The sequence below is a fragment of the Amblyraja radiata genome, chromosome 37 (genome assembly GCF_010909765.2).
Source record: "Amblyraja radiata isolate CabotCenter1 chromosome 37, sAmbRad1.1.pri, whole genome shotgun sequence".
Taxonomy (NCBI): domain Eukaryota; kingdom Metazoa; phylum Chordata; class Chondrichthyes; order Rajiformes; family Rajidae; genus Amblyraja; species Amblyraja radiata.
Genome location: NC_045992.1, coordinates 6,143,546 through 6,163,851, shown reverse-complemented (window position 1 = coordinate 6,163,851; position 20,306 = coordinate 6,143,546). Strand labels below are relative to the sequence as shown.

Below are 20,306 nucleotides of genomic sequence, written 5' to 3'. Positions count from 1 at the left end.
ACTTCACATTAAATACTGAAGCAACTCAATGAACAATGAATTCAAAGATCTTGAATTTCCATGCAAGAACAAATAACATGAGTTTAGTTTGTTCCTATCCTGAAACATCAGTGTCATTTTCAGCTTCTATGACAAAGTAGGTCTCCTGATGGTGACATACAGCAAGAAAAAAGATTATTTGTGGCTACTGAATAATTTAATGCTATGAAAAGAAAAAGCAAAATTAAAAGAATATCTGTGGGGAAAGTTAAACCTAAGGAAATGCATTTGTAGGCATACAGAAGTTATTTGAATGGATATCTCCAATTAAAATTGCCTGTAGTTTTATAGACTGAACTATTATCAATCAACAATTGAAGTTGAAATGATTTTTATATGTCCATTCAAACACACATTTAGATAATTCATACATTTATTTTTGTATGTTATATTAGCATAACTATGAAAAACAAAATTTACACTCCCATCAAAATAATCTCTGAATCCTACCAGTCCCAGAAATGTATCCTTGTGCTCCCTTTGCTAGGAATACTGTATGCCAACAAATGCTTGGGCTGCTGTCAGTCTCCGAGGTGAACAGTCTCCAAGTTCTTCACTGTTCCAAGAACATGACACCATAAACAATGTCAAATCAGGTACCTGGCTGCATAAACTACTGCATTTGATGAAGATAGATTCCCCTCAGTTACCTTTAAAGGATAATGCTTTTGATTCAAGTAAAATACGAGGTTTCCTTACCTCGCTACATTTCACAGCTGTTAAAATTATTTCCTGTTTTCTCTGAGCTAGAACTGCTTGCATAGACACATAACAGAGCACAAAGTAAAATTAACTTAAGTCTTTGCCAAATATAAAATGCTGCACTGCACACAGAATCATTTTCCATCTGTAATCTGTGTGCACCAGGCAGAAATGCATTCACATCAACTCTGGTGTGCACATTAATCTACGTGCAATCTTGAAAACATATTTAACGAATCTTTGCAAGAAAATTCAAGAGCAGCTGATTAAAACCACGATAACATTTGTTGCACACAAAAACTCCAGACTCTAAGGTATTGAAAATAACTAACCATAAACAAAAAGCAGAATTCAAATAATCTTCAGAGATTCTGTCAAAGGTCTCACTGGTAATCCATCAGAAAATGGCCAGAACTCAGCGGTGTCAGGTCTCATTGGTTAGTATGAACCCTTATGAATAGATAACTCAAGCATCTACTTTTACCAGATAAACGCGATTAAAGATGAACAAAACAAGGATGGCCCTTTTCTTGGGCTCATTTGAAATCCAGCGTGGAATTTCACAGGTGGGAGTTTGCCACAAAGAGCGTGTGTTCTATCAAGGAATGTTTAGATTTCCTAAGGATAGTGTTATGTTGTTCACTGTGAAGGATTACATCTCTACGGCAATCTTTATTTTCATCCACGCCTTAAATAATGCGGCTGAGGAAGGTGGCTAATGTGACTCATTCAATTTCAAACTGCAAGGTAAATAACGTTAAAAATGACTGCAAAAGCATTTTATCTAAAACAAAAAAATTGAATACGAGCAAGCTATTCTATTATACCCAATCCTTGTCCCTAACTGGGCTGCATTGCAGCTGTAGACACAATGCTGGAATAACTCAGCAGGTGAGGCAGCATCTATGGAGAGAAGGAATAGGTGACGTTTTGTGTCGAGACAGAACAGAAGACCCAGTTTCAGACAGAACTGAAGACCCATCTTCAGTTGTAGATAGCATCCAAAGTGATTTTCAATTGTTAATTGGCTATCTACTTAAGAGTAGGTGCAAATAAGGTCTCTTCTCTAGGAGCCATCTCAATGGCACGACATTTCTTGGCAAAAAGATGCTTCAATAAAGCATAGGTGGCATGGTAAATGTCATGGAATTTGGTGTAGCTGGGCCACACATTTACACAGAGAGAGGGTAAATGGTAGTTTCTGAACAACTGTAAAATCTGAAGAAGGGTCTCAACCTAAAACGTCACTCCAGAGATGCTGCCTGGCCCGCTGACTTACTCCAGCATGTTGTGTCCATCTTCAGTTTAAATCTGCAGTTCCTTCCTACACAGTAAATAACTTGTTCTTTGAATCTAGATGCAGTCCTACCCCAGTGGGTTGTCGACCCAATGTCCTGAATAACTTTTATTTGCTGTTCTTTCATAACATAGATATTTTACAAAGCTGGTGTCAAATTGCACACTTTATTAACTCCTAACACAGTGCTACTGCATTTGGGAACACATCTACCATGTCAAAGGAGGGCTGGGTACTTTAAAATAAACCAAGGTAAAAGGCCAAGCACACTCAATATATCCAGAGTCCATAATGTTTTTATCAGAGATTATCACCCTTGATCTCCTACATTAAAACTACAAAATAATTTTATTTTACTATTTGTGCAAGACAATCAGTCACACTTGCAAGTTTCCTGTGGCTGAAGGCAATTCCAAAATAAACATCAGTAAAGTACATGACAGTGAAGATATACAGTGTCCTCCGTAATGTTTGGGACAGAAACACATCATTTATTTATTTGCCTCTGTACTCCACAATTTGAGATTTGTAACAGAAAAAGACACATGTGGTTAAAGTATTCATTGTGTACAAAGGCCATTTTTATACATTTTGGTTTCACCATGTGGAAATTACAGCTGTGTTTAAATAAATGTTGGGTCTTTGTCTTAAACATTATGGAGGGCACTGTAAATAGGCCCTTCGCCATGGATACAGAATCTTCGGCCCAACTCGTCCATGCCAGCCAAGGTATGAACTGACTTCTTAAAGGCCTGCAGTAAGTGAAGCAAAGATTTCTTTCAGTGCCACTGAAAATATTGAAGGAGTTGTGATTTTCTTCCAAGTCAGGATTCAGGTATACTTGAAGGGGATGTCAAAATGGTGACTGGGGCAATTGCAAAGCTCTACATAAAACACATTTAGGTGAATGTACTAAAAGAGCCTGCCCTTCTTTTTAAAGAAATCTTAAATATTCCATCCTTCAACAGTAACAATGAATACAGTGAGATTTAGGTGGATTAGTCCAGTCCAGGATGAGGGTCAACCAGCCATAGCTACCTTCATTATGTTGGCCAAGTTGTTATTTTTTTAGATGTGTTTACTGGCTTCCATCAGCCAGTATGGTAACCAGAAGCTGGCTCAAGCTCTTTATTTTCTGCATATCAACAATATCTGCACTTTGCTGGAAAGAATGGGGTTTGCAGTCGATTGACAATCTTCCCATAGCTCTCTGTTAAATCAGCAAGTAGTAACGGTTTTCCAATGGTTACCACATCTGAATATCAGTGAAGACCAGAGCTGAAGGCTTTTTAAAGACAAGCTTTATTCTGAAATGCTGACCACTTGTTGGAATCATCCACAAGCCAACAAAGCTGGAGGAAAACCAGAGGTACTAAAATTATTTATGTAGACTAACAAAGTGTACACATGTACAGGAAAATTACCAATCTAAGATCCCACTCAGCTCAAATAAAAAATGGAGAAGCAAGGAACTGCAGATGCTGGTTTACAATAAAAGACACAGTGCCTGGAAGACATGGATAGATGTTGTTTCAGACTGATTATAGTGGGCCCAGTAGAAAGCTGGATTGGGGCAGTACAAACACTGGCAGCTCTTGGTGGATACAGATGAAGGGAGGCTTGAATGGCAGACGGGTGGACAAATGCTAGCAATGCAAAGGAGACAAAGAGGGTATAAGATAAAGAGAGAAGTGAAATATGAAGCCAGAGGAAGGATGAGAGGTATAAGGGGATGGGAGAAGGTGAAAGGGGAGGGGGAGATTAGTTGGTGATATGGGTCACATCCTAGAGGGGCACAGGGAAGAGAGGGGAAAAAAAGTGGGCGTTGTTTCCTATAATAGGAGAATTCAATGTTCATACTGTTGGGCTGTCAGCTGGATTACAATGTAAATTAAACTTGCCCATTTATATCCAGCTCTTGGCTGAGTGCTGTATCAGGCAGAAAGCCCTGGCAAGAATGTTTCATGTTCAAACTTCAGGTGCCACCCTTTGGCCAAAATTAAACATAAGAACTAGATGGATAGCGGATAAGCAGAATAAATGTAACAAGGCCACTAATTAATATCAGTATCGACACAAATTACATTCCATATGGAGAACCTGAACAGATCCTTAAAAGTATTCACATGAGCATTGAAAAACAACAGGCAAAACCAGAGATCAGTAAGTAAAGAAACAAACTTCAGTTCATTAATTTTCCCCAGTTAATTTCTGCAAGATACTTCCGATAATGCGGTGCAACTTGTTTTACTGCATGTCAGAAGTTATTGCAAATTTTTGACCAACAATCAAAAAGCATTCCTGTAGCTAACGTGAAAAGACAAATGGGCACAAGGAATTTAGATTTATATATCCAAGTTTAAAGCCAGTGGGAATCTTTCAATGACCTGAAACATTAACTCAATCTCTCTCTACACTGATGCTGTCTGATTTGCCAGAATGTTTTAACATTTCAAATTTCCAGCAGCTACATACATCACTCTGTTTGAGGTTTCTACAGTAATGAGATGGACAGTTAACATATTCATTATGGGGCAGAACTGGTTTGTATTGATTTATTATCACCATGAGCACTGATATACGATGCCTGCCAACCAGTCCAATTGTACTGTACACGAGTACAATCAACCCACACACAAGTAAAACCGAAAAACACCAGAGTACGGAATAAGTGTTCCAGCATTACAGCGACAGAGAATGTGCAGATAAAAGTGCAGGTTCTTTAATGAAGTAGGTGCTGAGATTAAGATTCTAAGATTTAGAAAAGAATGCCAGACACTGTAAATTAACATCCTTGCATCCAATGAAACAGTCATTGTTGAAATGTAGAAAACTATTCTTAATTGCACAGAACAAAGTCCCCATATTGGTGGTCACTGATCCATAGAGGTAAACCGCACAGAAACAGGCTCATCGGTACAACTTGTCCATGCCGACCAATTGTCTCACCGAGCTAGTCCCCTGTGCCAGCAAGTTGGTCTTTGTGATATTAAGGGAATAAATACTGACCACTAAAACCCCTGTGCTTTTCTTTAAACCATATAATAGAAATGTGTCTGGTTGTGCTACATACAGGTATGTTTCTGATACAGAGCTGATAAATTAGGAGGGCAAGGAGATGTATGGGAAAACAATAGTGGATAAATGGCGAGTTTATGTGTTACTCAGAAAGTGATATGGCCAGTTGCATGGAATAAGTGGAGTTTTGATTTCATTACCCACGGTGGCACAGCGGTAGAGTTGCTGCCTTACAGCGCATGCAGCGCCGGAGACCTGGGTTCGATCCCGACTACAGGTGCTGTCTGTGCGGAGTTTGTACGTTCTCCCCGGGACCGCGTGGATTTTCTCCTAGATCATCGGTTTCCTCCCACACTCCAAAGACGTACAAGTATGTAGGTTAATTGGCTTGGTGTTTGTGTAAAATTGTCCCCTAGTGTGTGTTGGATAGTGTTAATGTGTGATGATCGCTGGTCAGTGCGGACAGGGTGGGCCAAAGTGCCTGTTTTCGTGCTGAATCTCTAAACATCTGAGATTTCATGCCGACTCATTGTGAATAGACGATGCATTGTGTAATTTGACGAGGCACCAACTCTTTACCGAGAGACATCGCTTTAACAATGGGCTGTTTTGTACTGATCCATAGTTTCTGTTTTGTAAAACCACATCTTATGATCCAGATACCCAAGAAATGAATTGATGAGAAAATTATCACTTCTATTAATAATATATCCAGAACCTTCTCGGGCTAACTGCGAAGTTGATTTTCTAGGTTGAAACATTTTTAGAGATGGGCCTCCTGTGTAGACTCTGCACCCCGTGATTACTGTTCCCTTTGGATTATGGGGAGCTTCATCCGCTGTAATAAATTGTTATTTTCCGTACAAAAAGAAGAATTTTCATTATACATTTCACTCTCCCAAAAATGCTAAAGAGCCAAGAATGTTGTGCTACAGGGACAATAGTCCACCATAATGCAGCAATTAGTCTTGTTAACCTTGTAACATCATATTGATATTCTGTTGTAATAAATATGTAAATTCACCCATAACCTACATTAGAATAATACTAGAAAATATCAAATGTTAAGACAGTAAACTGAAAGTTGCAATAAATAATATAATCAGAGATCAGAAATACATTAGGTATAGAGATACACATCATCTCACTTTTCAAACACAAGTCACACTATTAACAAAACATTTACAAATATTAAGGGAACAAGACCAACCTGTTTGGAAGATAGTTCTCTGGGCTAATTTAAATTGATGAATTCAAACTGTGCACCAATTTTTGCTTCTTCGCAGTCATTGAAACCTCATACTGACCAATTAACCCAAATTCTCAAGCTCTGTATTGTTTCACTAATTGGTGATTCCAGGCACTGGATAATGAGTATTGCATCATTTAGTAAATGCTCTTCGAAATCTCAACAGAATGTGTCGAGGAGTTGGACAAAATAAAACCCCATCCTTCTTAACAGGGCAATGAAGCTGCTCACACCTTCAATGTACGTGGCGGAAGTCTTTTCCCTTTGTTGTTGCACCTAGAGAGTACCTCATACCTTCCCCTTACCTTTTGGAGACTCTGTAGGTTGCAACAGTCAACTGGCCAGTCACAGGGTTATGCACTGTGGCACGCTTCAGCTACAGAAAGAGAAAGGGCAGATTTAATCCTGGAACAGCCAGACCACCACTCATTAGTGGAACTCTGGAAGCTTCCGATTGGTCAGGATATGTGAAAATGGAGAAGGGCAAGTCCTGCAAAGGGGGCTGCGTTCCAATTCAATGTCCTTTCACTTTTCAAAATTTGGAGAAGTTTTACCTCGAAGTGAGGTTAGGAGGAATGGATGACTATACTGATTAGCTGCTTGCATACATTGGAACCCAATGGTTCTGTCAGTAAATTTTGCATTTCATCAATGTGTTGAATAATTCAGCCTTTTTCCTCAGTCGTCATCTCTTCACCTGGTTCACGTCATTGGATGCCAGCTTCCAAACATGCCTGGTCTGTACCAGATGCAGCAGCTTCACTGCAAAGAGGAGTTGCCACAGCTCTCGCTTACCTTTTGCTTATTCTGTAATGAGCTGTCTCCAGCACTCCAGTTATTGGGTTAGAAATGGTGGCTCGTCTCAGCTGTGGAGCCAATCAATCAGAAAAAAGACACAGATTATTACCAGCTTGACTGGATGTTAAACAGGACCAATCAGAATCCTTCCAGTGGGGAAATAACTAAGCCCATCACCCTGGAACGATCAATCTTGGGTCCTTTCCCCAACACTCTGTGGCTCGTGCAGCTAACAGCAACAGTCACATCTCGGTAAAGCTGAAATTCATGGAAAGCCCCTTTGAAACAGGTTAACTATTTCACAATTCTTTTCAAACATTAATAACAACCAGGTGATGAATTTTGCAGTTTTACCGTAAGTTTTCACTGAAATAACAACAACAAAAATGTCTGTGGTAAACAATGACAAGAAGTGCTGGTTCACTCAGGGATGACAGCAATACAAAAAAAGCAGTAAAGATTACCTTAGAATACAATGCAATTTCATTTTATCATTAAGTAATTTAAAATTGAATGTGTTAGCAATTTTTGTGCCACTTTGTTGCAATAATTCCATTTCATAATTTTAATCCAGCTCTTTAATGGCTGCTGATTTAGAGTATATCAACATTTATAGTCACTCAATCGTCAATCTCACTTGGGAAGTCAGAGGGTCGGAGTATTTTAACTGAATATGCTGCATGGAGACAAATGGAATCAATAGCTTTTACAGATCCTGTATTTTCTTTATTACTTTACTTATTTTTCAGGATCTGGCATCGTTGACGAGGCCTTCATTTATTACCTGCCCTTAAATTGCTCGTAAAATGTGCTGAATCACCTTTTTGGACAGTAGTCCTTCTGTTAGTACTCCATCAGTTACACAAGCTTCAAACACACCTTTGCTAAATTAGAAGTCTTCCTGCAGCACCTCAATCAAAATCCAATACTGAAGGTTATGGTCTGACATTCGTTGACCATTAATGAGATTAATTTTAGATGAGCTGAAAAATAACGACTCAATTGTTTTTCTGTGATTGAGCCCAAAACAAAAATCTAAAAAAAAAGTACATTCTTTTTTTCAGATTGTCTCACTTACAGAACAACACTGAGCTAGAAGGCAGCTCAGAGAAACCAGTTTTGCTGAAGGACAATATCTCTCTGGATTATAACTGCCGTCTCCCCAAATGAGTTGGAAAACTAAGGCACTAGACCACCTTGGATAATGTGACATCTTACCCGTGGCTTTGCTAATTCTTTCACACGCTCAATTTCCTGGTCGGAAATGATATCAATGAAACGAATGATGCGAGGTTTGTCCCATTCATCTTGCTGTTTCACAGGCCTCAGAATGTATGCTGGATTTCTGCTCGCGTCCGAATAACGGCAGAAGAGCCTTTTCTGTCGTCGAGGAGTCTGCACAGAAATATGAAATGTTGATTCATGTCAAATTAGAACACCCATGTCAAAACAATTCAAAATTATATGATTTAACTGAGGCAGACTCTGACTGAGTGATTGTTCCAGCAGCCTGTTTAAATAAATGATGATAAACTAGTGAATGAGAGATGACAGACCTAATTTTGTGAGTAAAAATGCTATTTTGAAGTACATAGAAATAATCTGGATGTAGATCCATCGTTTAAGATTCCAAAAGCAACTGAATAATCAATGCCATGCACAGGACCGACCATCAGGAGGGGAGGGAATGGGGAGGGAAGAGAAATTGATTGTACTTACAGCAAGGACATAATAAGTTTTATAGACTATGTATTAGTTTAATAATTGCTTTTATACAAGTTAAAATATTGATTATATAGAATATGGACATTACTAGCAGAGCGCCAGTGAAGCTTTATCGGCTTCAAAATGGTGGCGATGAGCCACTTTCCTGAACTGCTGCAACCATTCTGGGAAACAAAACACCTACAAGGCCCTTTGGTAGGAAGGTACTGGATTTAGAAAATGCAACATGGGTGATTGCCAACCAAGCAACAAGAGGCCTAGGCCGAGGCCTAATGGTGGGGCTGGCGGCCTCGGAGCTGGGGCAGCGTTCCAGCGGCAACATCGGAGCTGTGGCGTTCCGGCGGCAGCGGCAGCGACGACCCGACAACGGAGCTGTGGCGTTCCGACGGCAGCGGCGACCCGACAACGGAGTTGTGGCGTTCCGGCGGTAACGGCAGCGGCGACCCGACAACGGAGCTGTGGCGTTCCGGCGGCAGCGGCGACCCGACAACGGAGCTGTGGCGTTCCAGCGGCAGCGGCGACCCGACAACGGAGCTGTGGAGTTCCGGCGGTAGCGGCGACCCGACAACGGAGCTGTGGCGTTCCGGCGGCAGCGGCAGCGGCGACCCGACAACGGAGCTGTGGCGTTCCGGCGGCAGCGGCGACCCGACAACGGAGCTGTAGCGTTCCGGCGGCAGCGGCAGCGGCGACCTGACAACAGAGCTGTGGCGTTCCGGCGGCAGCGGCGACCCGACAACGGAGCTGTGGCGTTCCGGCGGCAGCGGCAGCGGCGACCCGACAACGGAGCTGTGGCGTTCCGGCGGCAGCGGCGACCCGACAACGGAGCTGTGGCGTTCCGGCGGCAGCGGCGACCCGACAACGGAGCTGTGGCGTTCCGGCGGCAGCGGCGACCCGACAACGGAGCTGTGGCGTTCCGGCGGCAGCGGCAGCGGCGACCCGACAACGGGGCTGTGGCGTTACGGCGGCGACCCGACAACAGAGCTGTGGCGTTCCGGCGGCAGCGGCGACCCGACAACGGAGCTGTGGCGTTCCGGCAGCAGCGGCGACCCGACAACGGAGCTGTGGCGTTACGGCGGCAGCAGTGACCTGACCTCAGAGGATCGGCCACGGGTCCGGTGGACGATAGCGTCGGGGGCTCACAGGTCGCCTCGGAGCAGAGGAAGAACAAGGAGGGAAGAGACAAGGACTTTAAGATTTTTGCCTTCCATCACAGTGAGGAGGTGCCTGGTGAACTCGCTGTGGTGGATGTTAAATTTGTGTTTATTGTGTGTTTTTGTCATTTTTATTATATGTATGACTGCAAGGCAACGAAATTTCGTTCAGACCGAAAGGTCTGAATGACAATAAAGGCTACTTTACTTTACTTTAAATCTTTCATTAGCAGGAATAATAGAAGGACCTAAATTAATGAAAGCTGCTTGGAGAATAGAAGGGTGATTAGGGTAACTTATTTGCTTCATCTTGGAATTTAAAAGAGGGCTGGAAGCAGATTCTATTATAGTCATATAGTGTGGAAACAGGCCCTTCGGCTCAACTTGCCCACACCGGTCAACATGTCCCATCTACACTAGTCCCACTAGCCTGCGTTTGGCCCCTTTCCCTCTAAACCTGTTCGATTCATGTACCAGTCTAATTGCTTCTTAAACGCTGTTTATGTGTTGCTTAAATATTATACTTGAAAGAGGAAAACTGTGCAAGGCTAAGGGAAAGATGGAAAGATGAGTGTAACAGATAGGATAGCTCTTCAACAGATATGGCACATACATGATGAGCCAAACATGTTTTTGTGAAGTTCAATTTTATAATTCTAAAATGTGATATGTTTAAGAACAATGTTACTTCACCGACAATGGTTATCTTATTTAGACATAGAATTCAATTTTGGTTTGCCTGATTAACCCCTGGTATTTTTCTCTCTGCAGAATACCAGCATTAGGAATTTGGACATTAATTCTTATGACCGTAAATATACTTTGTTTGCAGTCAATCAACTAGGATTAGCAATAGCTGAGAAAAGTCAACAATGGGAATCACATCTGCCCTTCTCTCACTTGGCAACTTTCAAAGTATGGCCATAAAAAAAAATAAACAAAAGAACAGATAGCATTTATTTATGAAGCTGTTTTTATTTTACGATCTTGGGATGATCCAAAATCTCAGTCAATATGCATCCAATTAAGTAATCCTCAAATGTAGTCACTACTGCAAAGAAACATGGCAGCCAATATGCAGACAGTAATGTCTCACAACCAGCAATAAGATAAATAACAGATCATGTGTTTTATGGTGACGTTGTCCTGTTGACTATAAAAACTCCCATGGTCGTCTTTGAAAACTGCTGTTTACTTTTTGTGAACGACAGTTTCCACAGAACTGCTGGCCTAGTTGAAAAGTTTAAATATATGTTGCAGGATCTGACGACAGATGAGGGGGATTATCACTGAAGACTGGATTTCTTGAATCGTTGCCTCCCCTCATTTATGTGGTAGGTGCCCAACTCGTCACTTGTTTGCTATAGGGTTGGCTTCAGAAGTAAAAGGAAATTCACAAATCCACAGAATTCAAGAACCCTCCTGAATCAAATAATTCACTTACCAATTTGATACCTTCTCCTCGACACAGCTTTTCATATTTCTGTCTCTCGGGCAGGTAATCCTTTGGACGGCCTTTCTTGGTCTCTGAAGTACTCCCCACTTTGCTTCCTTGAGAGCCCTGGGTTTCATTTGCCTTTTTTAGCTCCTCAGCTTTCATATACTCAAAATATCTAAGGTTCCCATTGGCTCGCTGATGTTCTGGATCTATAACATTTAATGTCAGTGTATAACTTTCACAGGCATCTTTTCTTGTACAGTACTCACATTTCAACTTAAATACAGAAGACATTTCTCTGAACATCCTTACCCAGCTTCAGCATCTGTTTTGTGAGGTCCAGTGCCCGATCCAGGTCACCTTGCTGGTACACTGAATAACTCAGGTAGTCCAGTATGGTGATTTTGTCTATAGTGGATACCTCACCAGTATCCAACTGCCTCAGTGCTTGCTCCATCCACAGTTCAGTGTGGTAGTAATCTGCATCTGAGTAAGCTATTTTCCCAAGCTCAAAGCAGTCCTCTACTGAGAGTGATGTTTTATGCTTCACACCTAAGAGAGAGAAAAAAAGAGAATCATGCATTTGTATCTCAGCCATAGAGTGAACAGCACTTGTGATCTGTTCAGGAAGGAACTGCAGATGCTGGTTTATACCGAAGATAGACACAAAATGCTGGAGTAACTCAGTAGATCAGGTAGCATCTCTGGAGAGATGGAATAAGCGATGTTTTGGGTCGGAATCCTTCTTCAGACCCAACCTGAAATTGTTAAGCCTTTTCATATTCCCACCACCTCCTGTTCTAAAGCTAAAATTACTTTGATCCTATTGCCATTGCTCAAAAATCTACTGTCCAGCTAGTGTCACTATAAAAATGTAAAATCCTTTGCGCCACGTACCAGGCAGGTTTCCTTGAGAGATGGTGTCTGCATCCAGTTTGTACGTGTCTTGGAGACGCAGCAAGGCTTTGGCAGCTCCAGTCTGGTCATCATCATTAGGGAAGTACTGTCGCTGGATGGTGAGATTAGAAATGAATCCTGAAAAGATATCAGAATCAATACGTCAAATGTAAAATTAAAGGTTGCATTCAAACTTTTCACAAGTGGCTGCAACAACAACAAGGTCTGCTGCGGTTCATTGCAGTGAAGCAGGCCAGCTGCTCCAAACATGCAGGGAATGAGCTGAAATTGTTAGCCCTTTCACATTCCTACCGCCTCCTGTTCTAATTTACAACAGCTGCTTTTCCACCCATGAACAGACATCCTCTGTTAAAGACTTCCTTTACTTGATTACAGCAGCAGTGCAAACTCCCTGATTTTTTGTTTTACGTTTCCTCCCTTTCCTCTCTTCCGGGGTAGGCTTCACCTATGCTCAACTTCTATGGTGACCTCCATCAGGTTTGTGAATGAGAAAGAGACTGAATGACAAGAGGTTGGTGGGCTTGGTGTCACCAATGCAGGGGAAACCACAGAGAGCACAGAATGCGATAGATGAGGTTTCAAACTTGTTGATCAAAGTTAATTTCTAACTTGCTAGTTCCAACAAAAGCTCTTCAATTTGAAATTGTATTGTAATTTGGGTCAAGCAATCTTTAACTTATACCATCTACTATTCCTTGTCATTTACTTTCAGAAACATTAGGGGTATTTTTTTGGTTGTTGTTATTAATTAAATAACATTATGTGCAGGGATGGCGCAACGGTAAAGTTCTGCCTCACAGCGCTTGCAACGCCGGAGACCCGGGTTCGATCCAGACTATGGGCGCTGTCTGTACGGAGTTTGTTGATCTTTCCCGTGACTATGTGGGTTTTCTTTGGGATCTTCGGTTTCCTCCCACACTCCAAAGAAGTACAGGTCTGTAGCTTGGTATAAGTGAAACATTTGTCCCTAATGTGTGTATGATAGTGTTAATGTGTGGGGATTGGTGGTCAGTGCGGACTCAGTGGGCCAAAGGGCCTGTTTCCATGCTGTGTCTCCAAACTAAAATTGTGTATTTTCTGACTATGTTGGGGCTTTCATCCAATTAGAACATGCAGTTGGATGGCTCACAATTTTAATTCTTCAGCTGGTGTCACACCAGCCCAGTGGACGTAAACATCTTAACGATCAACCTAGATATGGACACATTCATCCTAAACTATCCATGTTTACATTCACAAAAGCCATTAATCCTGAGCAAAGGGAAGATTGGAACGTGATTTTAACTGTGCTGAGCAGCCAAGACTGCGCAAGGACTGCCAACTTAAATCTCTGATTTTTTCAGGAGACAGCTGCTACACTGCTTTCAAGCTACAAAAATACAAAACTAAACACAAGTGCTAAGATACATGTGATTAAAAAATCTGACCAAAACGCTCAAGTATTAGGCTTCCTTTTGTGAAGCCCTTGGTTTATTCATGCCAGACTCTCCATCCAATTTGCAAAGTGAATCGTTCCCATGCTTTTTGTTGAGTAACCTTTTCATCTGCCAAATGAGGTTTATTGAGATCTAATGCAGTCATACTGTTGGCTCCTGCGCCGCTGAGCTTGGATTGCTCCTTCCACATTTAGAGACTTCTGCTTTTTAGGAGTAACTATTTCAAGATGAATTCCAGCTGCTTAAACTGGAATTTCTTTATTGGATGAAGTACAGATTTGAACTTGGAGGGTGGAGCTTGTGGTACGTCAGAGCCAAAATAGGAAAAGGCTGCAAATTCCTGCAAAGGTAATTATTTGCAAAGGTTTTAGGATGAATGCTTCTAATAGCTAAAGGCTTGATTCAGCCTTGGATGACAATTCTTCAAATGCATTCCTGATGAATGAAAAACTGAAATGAGACATTGGACTCATTCCCGTCAGGAAATATGAAATGTAGAACTATTTATAAAAAATAAATCTGCAGAGTTTTGTTTTTCTATAATACACATAATACAAAGTTAATTTTAAAATCAGATCTATACATAGACTTCGATAGTTTTGTTTGTAAGTACTGTTGAACTTTATTTTTTTTTAATCTACTGGTGGCAAGTCATGTCTAGTGATCCCATAGCTGCAGGATCTACTGGCAAGAAAAAGGAAATAACACCACATCAAATAGAGCATGAAATCCCACACCTAAAATACCAAGTAGCATTCTTAAATTTAAAAAAAAAGGATCTTCAAAGGAAACACAGAAGGCAAACATCTGCCCGTGAATAATACTGGATGCAACATTGATAAAGTCATGGTATGATGTTACAAGGTACACTGCTGGTGATCTTTTACGTTGTTAATTCTAATTGTGGCTTCATGTCAAACATTTCTAAAAACAATAAAATTAACGGTGTCACTGTAATTAAAATGCAAATCTCCATAGAATCCAGGCTCTTTTCAAAATGCCACTGGCAAATGCCAAGAATGGGAAAACAAGATGGTTATTACTCTGAACAAAATGACCATATTACCCCGAAACAAAAATATTAATTGCTTTTGTCATATTTGTAACCTAGGTTGCAAGTAGATTTTTAAATGATGTTTCTCTTGTCTCAAAGTAAGGAGACACTCATTCAAATTTGAACTGAGATTATATCACTTCACCCGAATAGTAGTGATTTTTTGGAATTCTCACCAAAGAGGGTAGTGGACACTCATTTGCCAAATATATTAAAACCAGAGATCAGAATGTTTTTGGGTATTAAGGAATTTATGCAACAAGGGGCTAGTACAGGAACGTGATAATGGGGTAAATTATCAGCGAAGGTCTTAAAGAATGACAGCAGACGCAAGGAGCCTTTTCCTTTTGTTCTCTCTTACACTTTGCCACTCAAGGCAACACATTTCTAGAAAAAGGACAAACATTAATTTGTTTCTTGCAAATGCACTCAGGATTCAAGGATTCAGGCTAAAGTCTGAAAAGGTTACAATGCTTCGAAAAAAGGTCAGAGAATGGATTGCTCTGGCTTTGCAGACAATAGTGATGCAGTGAGTGAATTAATGGGGGGGAAAACCCAACAAACGGCAAAGGAACAAAGAGTTAGATGAAGAGTAAGACAGTTTGTCAATTGGTCTACTTAGAAGATGATTTACCACTAACCATCTGACATATCTTTGAGGACCAGATTTTCCAGCTCCAACCACTCCGTGTTCAATCGTTTCATCAATTTAAATGCATTTACTGGATGGCCAAGGAATCCTTCGGGATCTTTTGTAGCTGTCTCTGTAAGTAGGTCCAGTCTTTCGGCCCACCTATTAATGTACAAAGAAATTACCTCTGGGATCTAATAAAATGTTTTACTGGTAAGTAAACTAACATGAATTGCAATTGTTTAATGTACAAGCTCATTAACCACTCTAAAGGAGATTTTAAAAAAAGATTAAGAACCAAATGTTGTGTAATTAAAGCTTTCAAAACTCCAACCAATTTGCCCACCGTTTGATTTCTCCTAGTTTCCTTTCTTCAGCTTTGATGTAGTCTTTCAACGAGGTCACCAGATCTTTCTCTGTGTATAGAAGATCTGTCATCTGACCTGCTCATGGAAAATGAAACGGATTATACAACCTATTCAAGGAGTTTCATTTCAAGAAAATATATACCTCTATAAAATAATTTGGGGAATAGTTATTTTAGCATACTGACACATAGTCATTTTAAATGGCTCCAAACCTGCATTTCTTCTCAGACATGCAAATTATATACACAGTCCATTATCTGACTGCCTGCTCCCATTTGGGAATTAGTCGATTTCAAATTCTCTTTCAATTCTCACAATATAATTGCTTCGCCCCACACATCATTGCAATAAGTTAATTAAGGATAATGTCATGGTGTAACTGGTGTGCAACCATGGAACTTTGGACTGTCGAAGCAATTGAAATTCTGCAGTCAACAGAATACAGGAATTGTAAGACGACACAGTTCCGCACATTTACACCAACAATCCTGGTTGCTGTTTGATGCAATAAAATTGAGTTGTTGACTATTCATAGCAATCTGCAACACACCCAGGCATGATGAGAGGAAAACTCCATTAATGGAGGATAAAAACCCCAGAAAATGTTGGAAAAAATGCAGGCGACATCAGCAAAATACAAACCAGTTAACATTTCAGGCCTTTTTTATTTTTATTTCAGAGTGTCAACATTTGCTGTGTTTTAAAAAAAAATTCCATTAATGAAATGATCACTCTTTCTTTACATTGAAAGCTCCAGTCTCCTTTATATAATACTGCTTAGTGCTTTGTTTTATAATTTCATGTGTTGCTTAGTTCAGGTTGTTACAGAAAATGTGCCTGGACAGTTAACATGAAATATTCTTTAACAACTATGATTAAAAAAATGCTGGAAACACTCTGTCCAGGTAGCACCTGAGGAGAGCGAAACAGGGTTAACGGCCTTAGACCTGTGAAGTATAAGCTGTTTAATTTTAGATTTCCATTATGAATTAGTGATACATTGGCCATTGGTGTGAACTTTAATACAAGATCCTTAGCTTTAACCTTCTGGAAATGACTCAAATTATAGAGAAATAATATATTTTTATTAACAACTAATACTGAAACAAAAAAAAAGGAAGATCATGCTTACCAATTGATGTGTAGAAGTCGTTATGCGCCTGGGTGATGGAGATCAGGACTAAAATGCACCAGATTTTTACCCATGCCATGTTGGCTTTATTCTGGCACAATATGGGCCTTCTGCAAAGGTGGAGGAGAAATAATCATTTCAGAGAAGAAATACGACCAATAATGAAAGTAACTTGGCCAGATTGAATTATTTGAAGGCTATTAAAATAGATTTTAATAAGCTTACACTCTACCCAATTATTCTGTAGAAACACTTTCACCTGAAGGACCGCAAGGATTAAAGAAGGCATTTCATATTTTTGCAGTTAAGAATGGGCAATAAATGCTTCACTTTCCAGCACATGCTGTATGATGTAGCTGAATAAACTATCTTTACCGTGGCATCATTAATAAACAAAATTACTTGTTCTAACTTACAGATTATTGAATCTTACAATAATAAAGCACAGGAGGAGGTTATTTCAACCATCACATCTTGGCCAACTATTTGAAAGAGCTATTAATCAATCCTCAGTTCTTCACATTTTGGTAACATTTCTCCTGCAACAATAAATCTGATTGACTTTTGAAAGTTCTATTGAATCTTCTTTCACCTTCATATCAGATCATTGCAATTCGTTACATAAACAGTATTCAAAATTAGCAAATTTTTTCTTAAAATGAGATACAAGATGGTGGTTTCATTAATTAAACAATGAAGGCCATTGACAGTGAAATATTTCTCCCCCCACAGAGCCTGCCTGATTTGTTCCGTACAACCCGGAATTTTCTATTTTTATTCCAATTTCATGTTGTTGTTTTGCAGCCCGCCTTACTTCAAACATTCTGCACTCACACCACATCCAATCATGAACAGTGGTGGACAATTAAACGGCCACAAGGGAGAGATCATGGCTCTGCGGTTCAAACATCATATTTCCACATTTGCAGATTTATTTTCTGTAAGAAAATCACTGATTATTTTTGATACATTTAGAAATTATACTTTGATGGGGTAGATAAAGTTAAGGTGTGGCTGATGTTTTTAGATCCAGGAAGTTAACCTTTTGATTGGCAACTTGTGATTGTCTGGTTTCTCATCAAAGGAGAAGGGCAACAAAAATCAACGTGAAATGACCGTGATGTACATACGTTGCACATAAACTTTGCAGGTATGATGCTTGGATTGTGATGAAATATTCTGTGAGATTTATGATCTACATTAAGTTGAAATGCAGTACTTACATATGATGTGTCTGGTCACATTCACTCCAGCTTGATGCATATTTCTCTATGACTCACGTATAATGCAAGTTGTGGCTCTTGCCCCAATTAGAAAGATTAGCTTCAAGCCTGATATTTGAGCATATAAATCCAGGTGGATATTCAGGACTTTTAAAATATGCTTTAGAAAATGTTTTTAAACTAATTATGTCTTAACTTTAGGTAGACACAAAGTGCTGGAGTAACTCAGCGGATCAGGCATCATCTCTGGAGAAAAAGGATGGGTGATGTGTCGGGTCGGGACACAAAGGTGAAATGTCACCTATCTTTTTTCTCAGAAGAAGTTGCCTGACCTGTTGAGTTACTCCAGCACTTTGTGTCTATCTTTATGTCTTAACTTTTTCCAGTTTTAATGAAAGGTCTTCAACCTAAACATTTTTTTCCTCTTACCAATGATGGCTAACCTCCCAAATATCTTTAGCACTTTATGGGCACACACTTACCCAAACTTTCTTGGGATAGTAAGAATTGGGCGAAACATGACTGAAATCTATTTTTTAATTTGTCAAAGTTATAAAAAGATAATATTATTGACTTTAAAGTAAGGAAATAGAATTAGGCTAGGATATAAAAGATCCATCATAATTAATCAAGATATATTTCAAGGGATAGAATATGCATTTGGATAGACAAGAGCTTATTAAGGATATCAGCATGGTTTTGTATGATGGAGGTCATGTCTTATGAACCTGATTGTGTTTTTTGAAGGAATCAAAAAGGTTGATGAAGGCAAACCCATAGATGTCGTCTATATGGACCAGCAAGGGATTTGATAAGGTTCTGCATGGTAGACTGCTCTGGAATGTTTCATTGTATGGGATCCAGGGAGAGCTAACTGACTGGTTAGAGAATTGGCTTTAAGCAAAGAACCAGAGTGTGATAGTGCAAGATTGTTTATCAGACTGGAGACCTGTGACTACTGGAGTGCCTCAGGGATCGGTGCTGGGCCCATTGCTACATGTGGTTTACATCAACTATTTAGATGAGAATGTAATATACAAGGCATGATTAGAAGTTTGCAGATAACACAAAAGTGGGTGGTATCGTACATAGCAAAGATGGTTACTAAATATTACAGCAGGATCTTGAGCAGTTGGGCAGGTGGGCATTTGGGGAAGTCAAACCAGGTCAGGACCTTTAAGGTGAATGGTAGGAAACTGGGGATATAGAAGTGCAGGTGCATAGTTACTTGCAAGTTACGTCACAGGTAGATAGGGTGACAAAGGATTTTGTTACATTGGCCTTCATAAGTAGGGTACTTAGTATACAAGTTGGAATGTTATGTCACAGTTGTACAATACGTTGGTGTGGCCGTATTTGAAGTATTGTGTGCAGTTTTCTGTCACCCTGCTGCAGGAAGAATGATGGTAAGCTGGAAAGAGTTCAAAGATTTATGAGGATGTTGCCAGGATTTGAGGGGTTGAGCTATAGGGGGAGGTTGTGCAGGCTAGAACTTTATACCTTTGAGTGCAGGGAGGATGAGGGGTTATCTTATAGCAGTGTTTAGGATAATGAGGGAAATAGATAGGTTGAATGTAATATTTTACTCAGAGTGCGGGAATCAAGAACCAGGGGACATACATTTAAGGTGAGAGGGGAAAGATTTAATAGGAACTTGAGAGATAGCATTTTCACACAGAGGGTGGTATATATGGAACGAGCTGCCAGAGGAGGTAGTTACTATAACAACCTTTGAAAGACATTTGGGCAAATCCACCCCAGAGTCTTTGACATACTCCACCTTGCCTAATATTTTGTTCTAATGCAGCTTGTTTTTTTTTTACAATACATATATAAAAAGATGTTGAAGAGAATCCACAGTTAAGTATTTTCTCCCTTTATTTTTCAACAGTCTAGTATGCAATTCAGAAGGAGTCAGTAATCAGTCCTCCTAAACTACTCAGTATTTTAAAATGTAGAAATAAAGAAGTGCAGGCGCTGGTTAATACACAAAAGGACACAAAGTGCTGGAGTAATTCAGCACATTGGGCAGCATCTATGGAGAATATGGACAGATGGCGGTTCTGGTTGAGATCCTTCTTCAGACTGAATTTCTTCAGTATTTCTACGGATTACTGTTGAGTGGGA

The 20,306-nt window shown here is 40.1% G+C and overlaps 1 protein-coding gene across 6 annotated transcripts in view; it reads right to left on the bottom strand.

The window, feature by feature from the left end:
• The window catches only part of p4ha1 (prolyl 4-hydroxylase subunit alpha 1), a 69,655-nt gene that overhangs the window by 18,719 nt on the left and 30,630 nt on the right, over positions 1-20,306 (bottom strand). For 4 of the 6 annotated variants that reach the window (XM_033012467.1, XM_033012468.1, XM_033012466.1 and 1 more), the window contains 8 exons: positions 16,957-17,066; positions 15,803-15,899; positions 15,467-15,618; positions 12,315-12,452; positions 11,730-11,969; positions 11,424-11,626; positions 8,322-8,498; positions 7,101-7,171 (listed from right to left, as the gene is read on the bottom strand). In XM_033012467.1, coding sequence (XP_032868358.1) covers positions 7,101-7,171; positions 8,322-8,498; positions 11,424-11,626; positions 11,730-11,969; positions 12,315-12,452; positions 15,467-15,618; positions 15,803-15,899; positions 16,957-17,035 — 1,157 coding nt within the window. In that variant the 5' untranslated portion in view covers positions 17,036-17,066. Of the gene's footprint in view, positions 1-6,610; positions 6,682-7,100; positions 7,172-8,321; positions 8,499-11,423; positions 11,627-11,729; positions 11,970-12,314; positions 12,453-15,466; positions 15,619-15,802; positions 15,900-16,956; positions 17,067-20,306 lie in introns of all 6 variants that reach the window. The other 2 variants (XM_033012470.1, XM_033012471.1) reach the window with 1 other exon arrangement.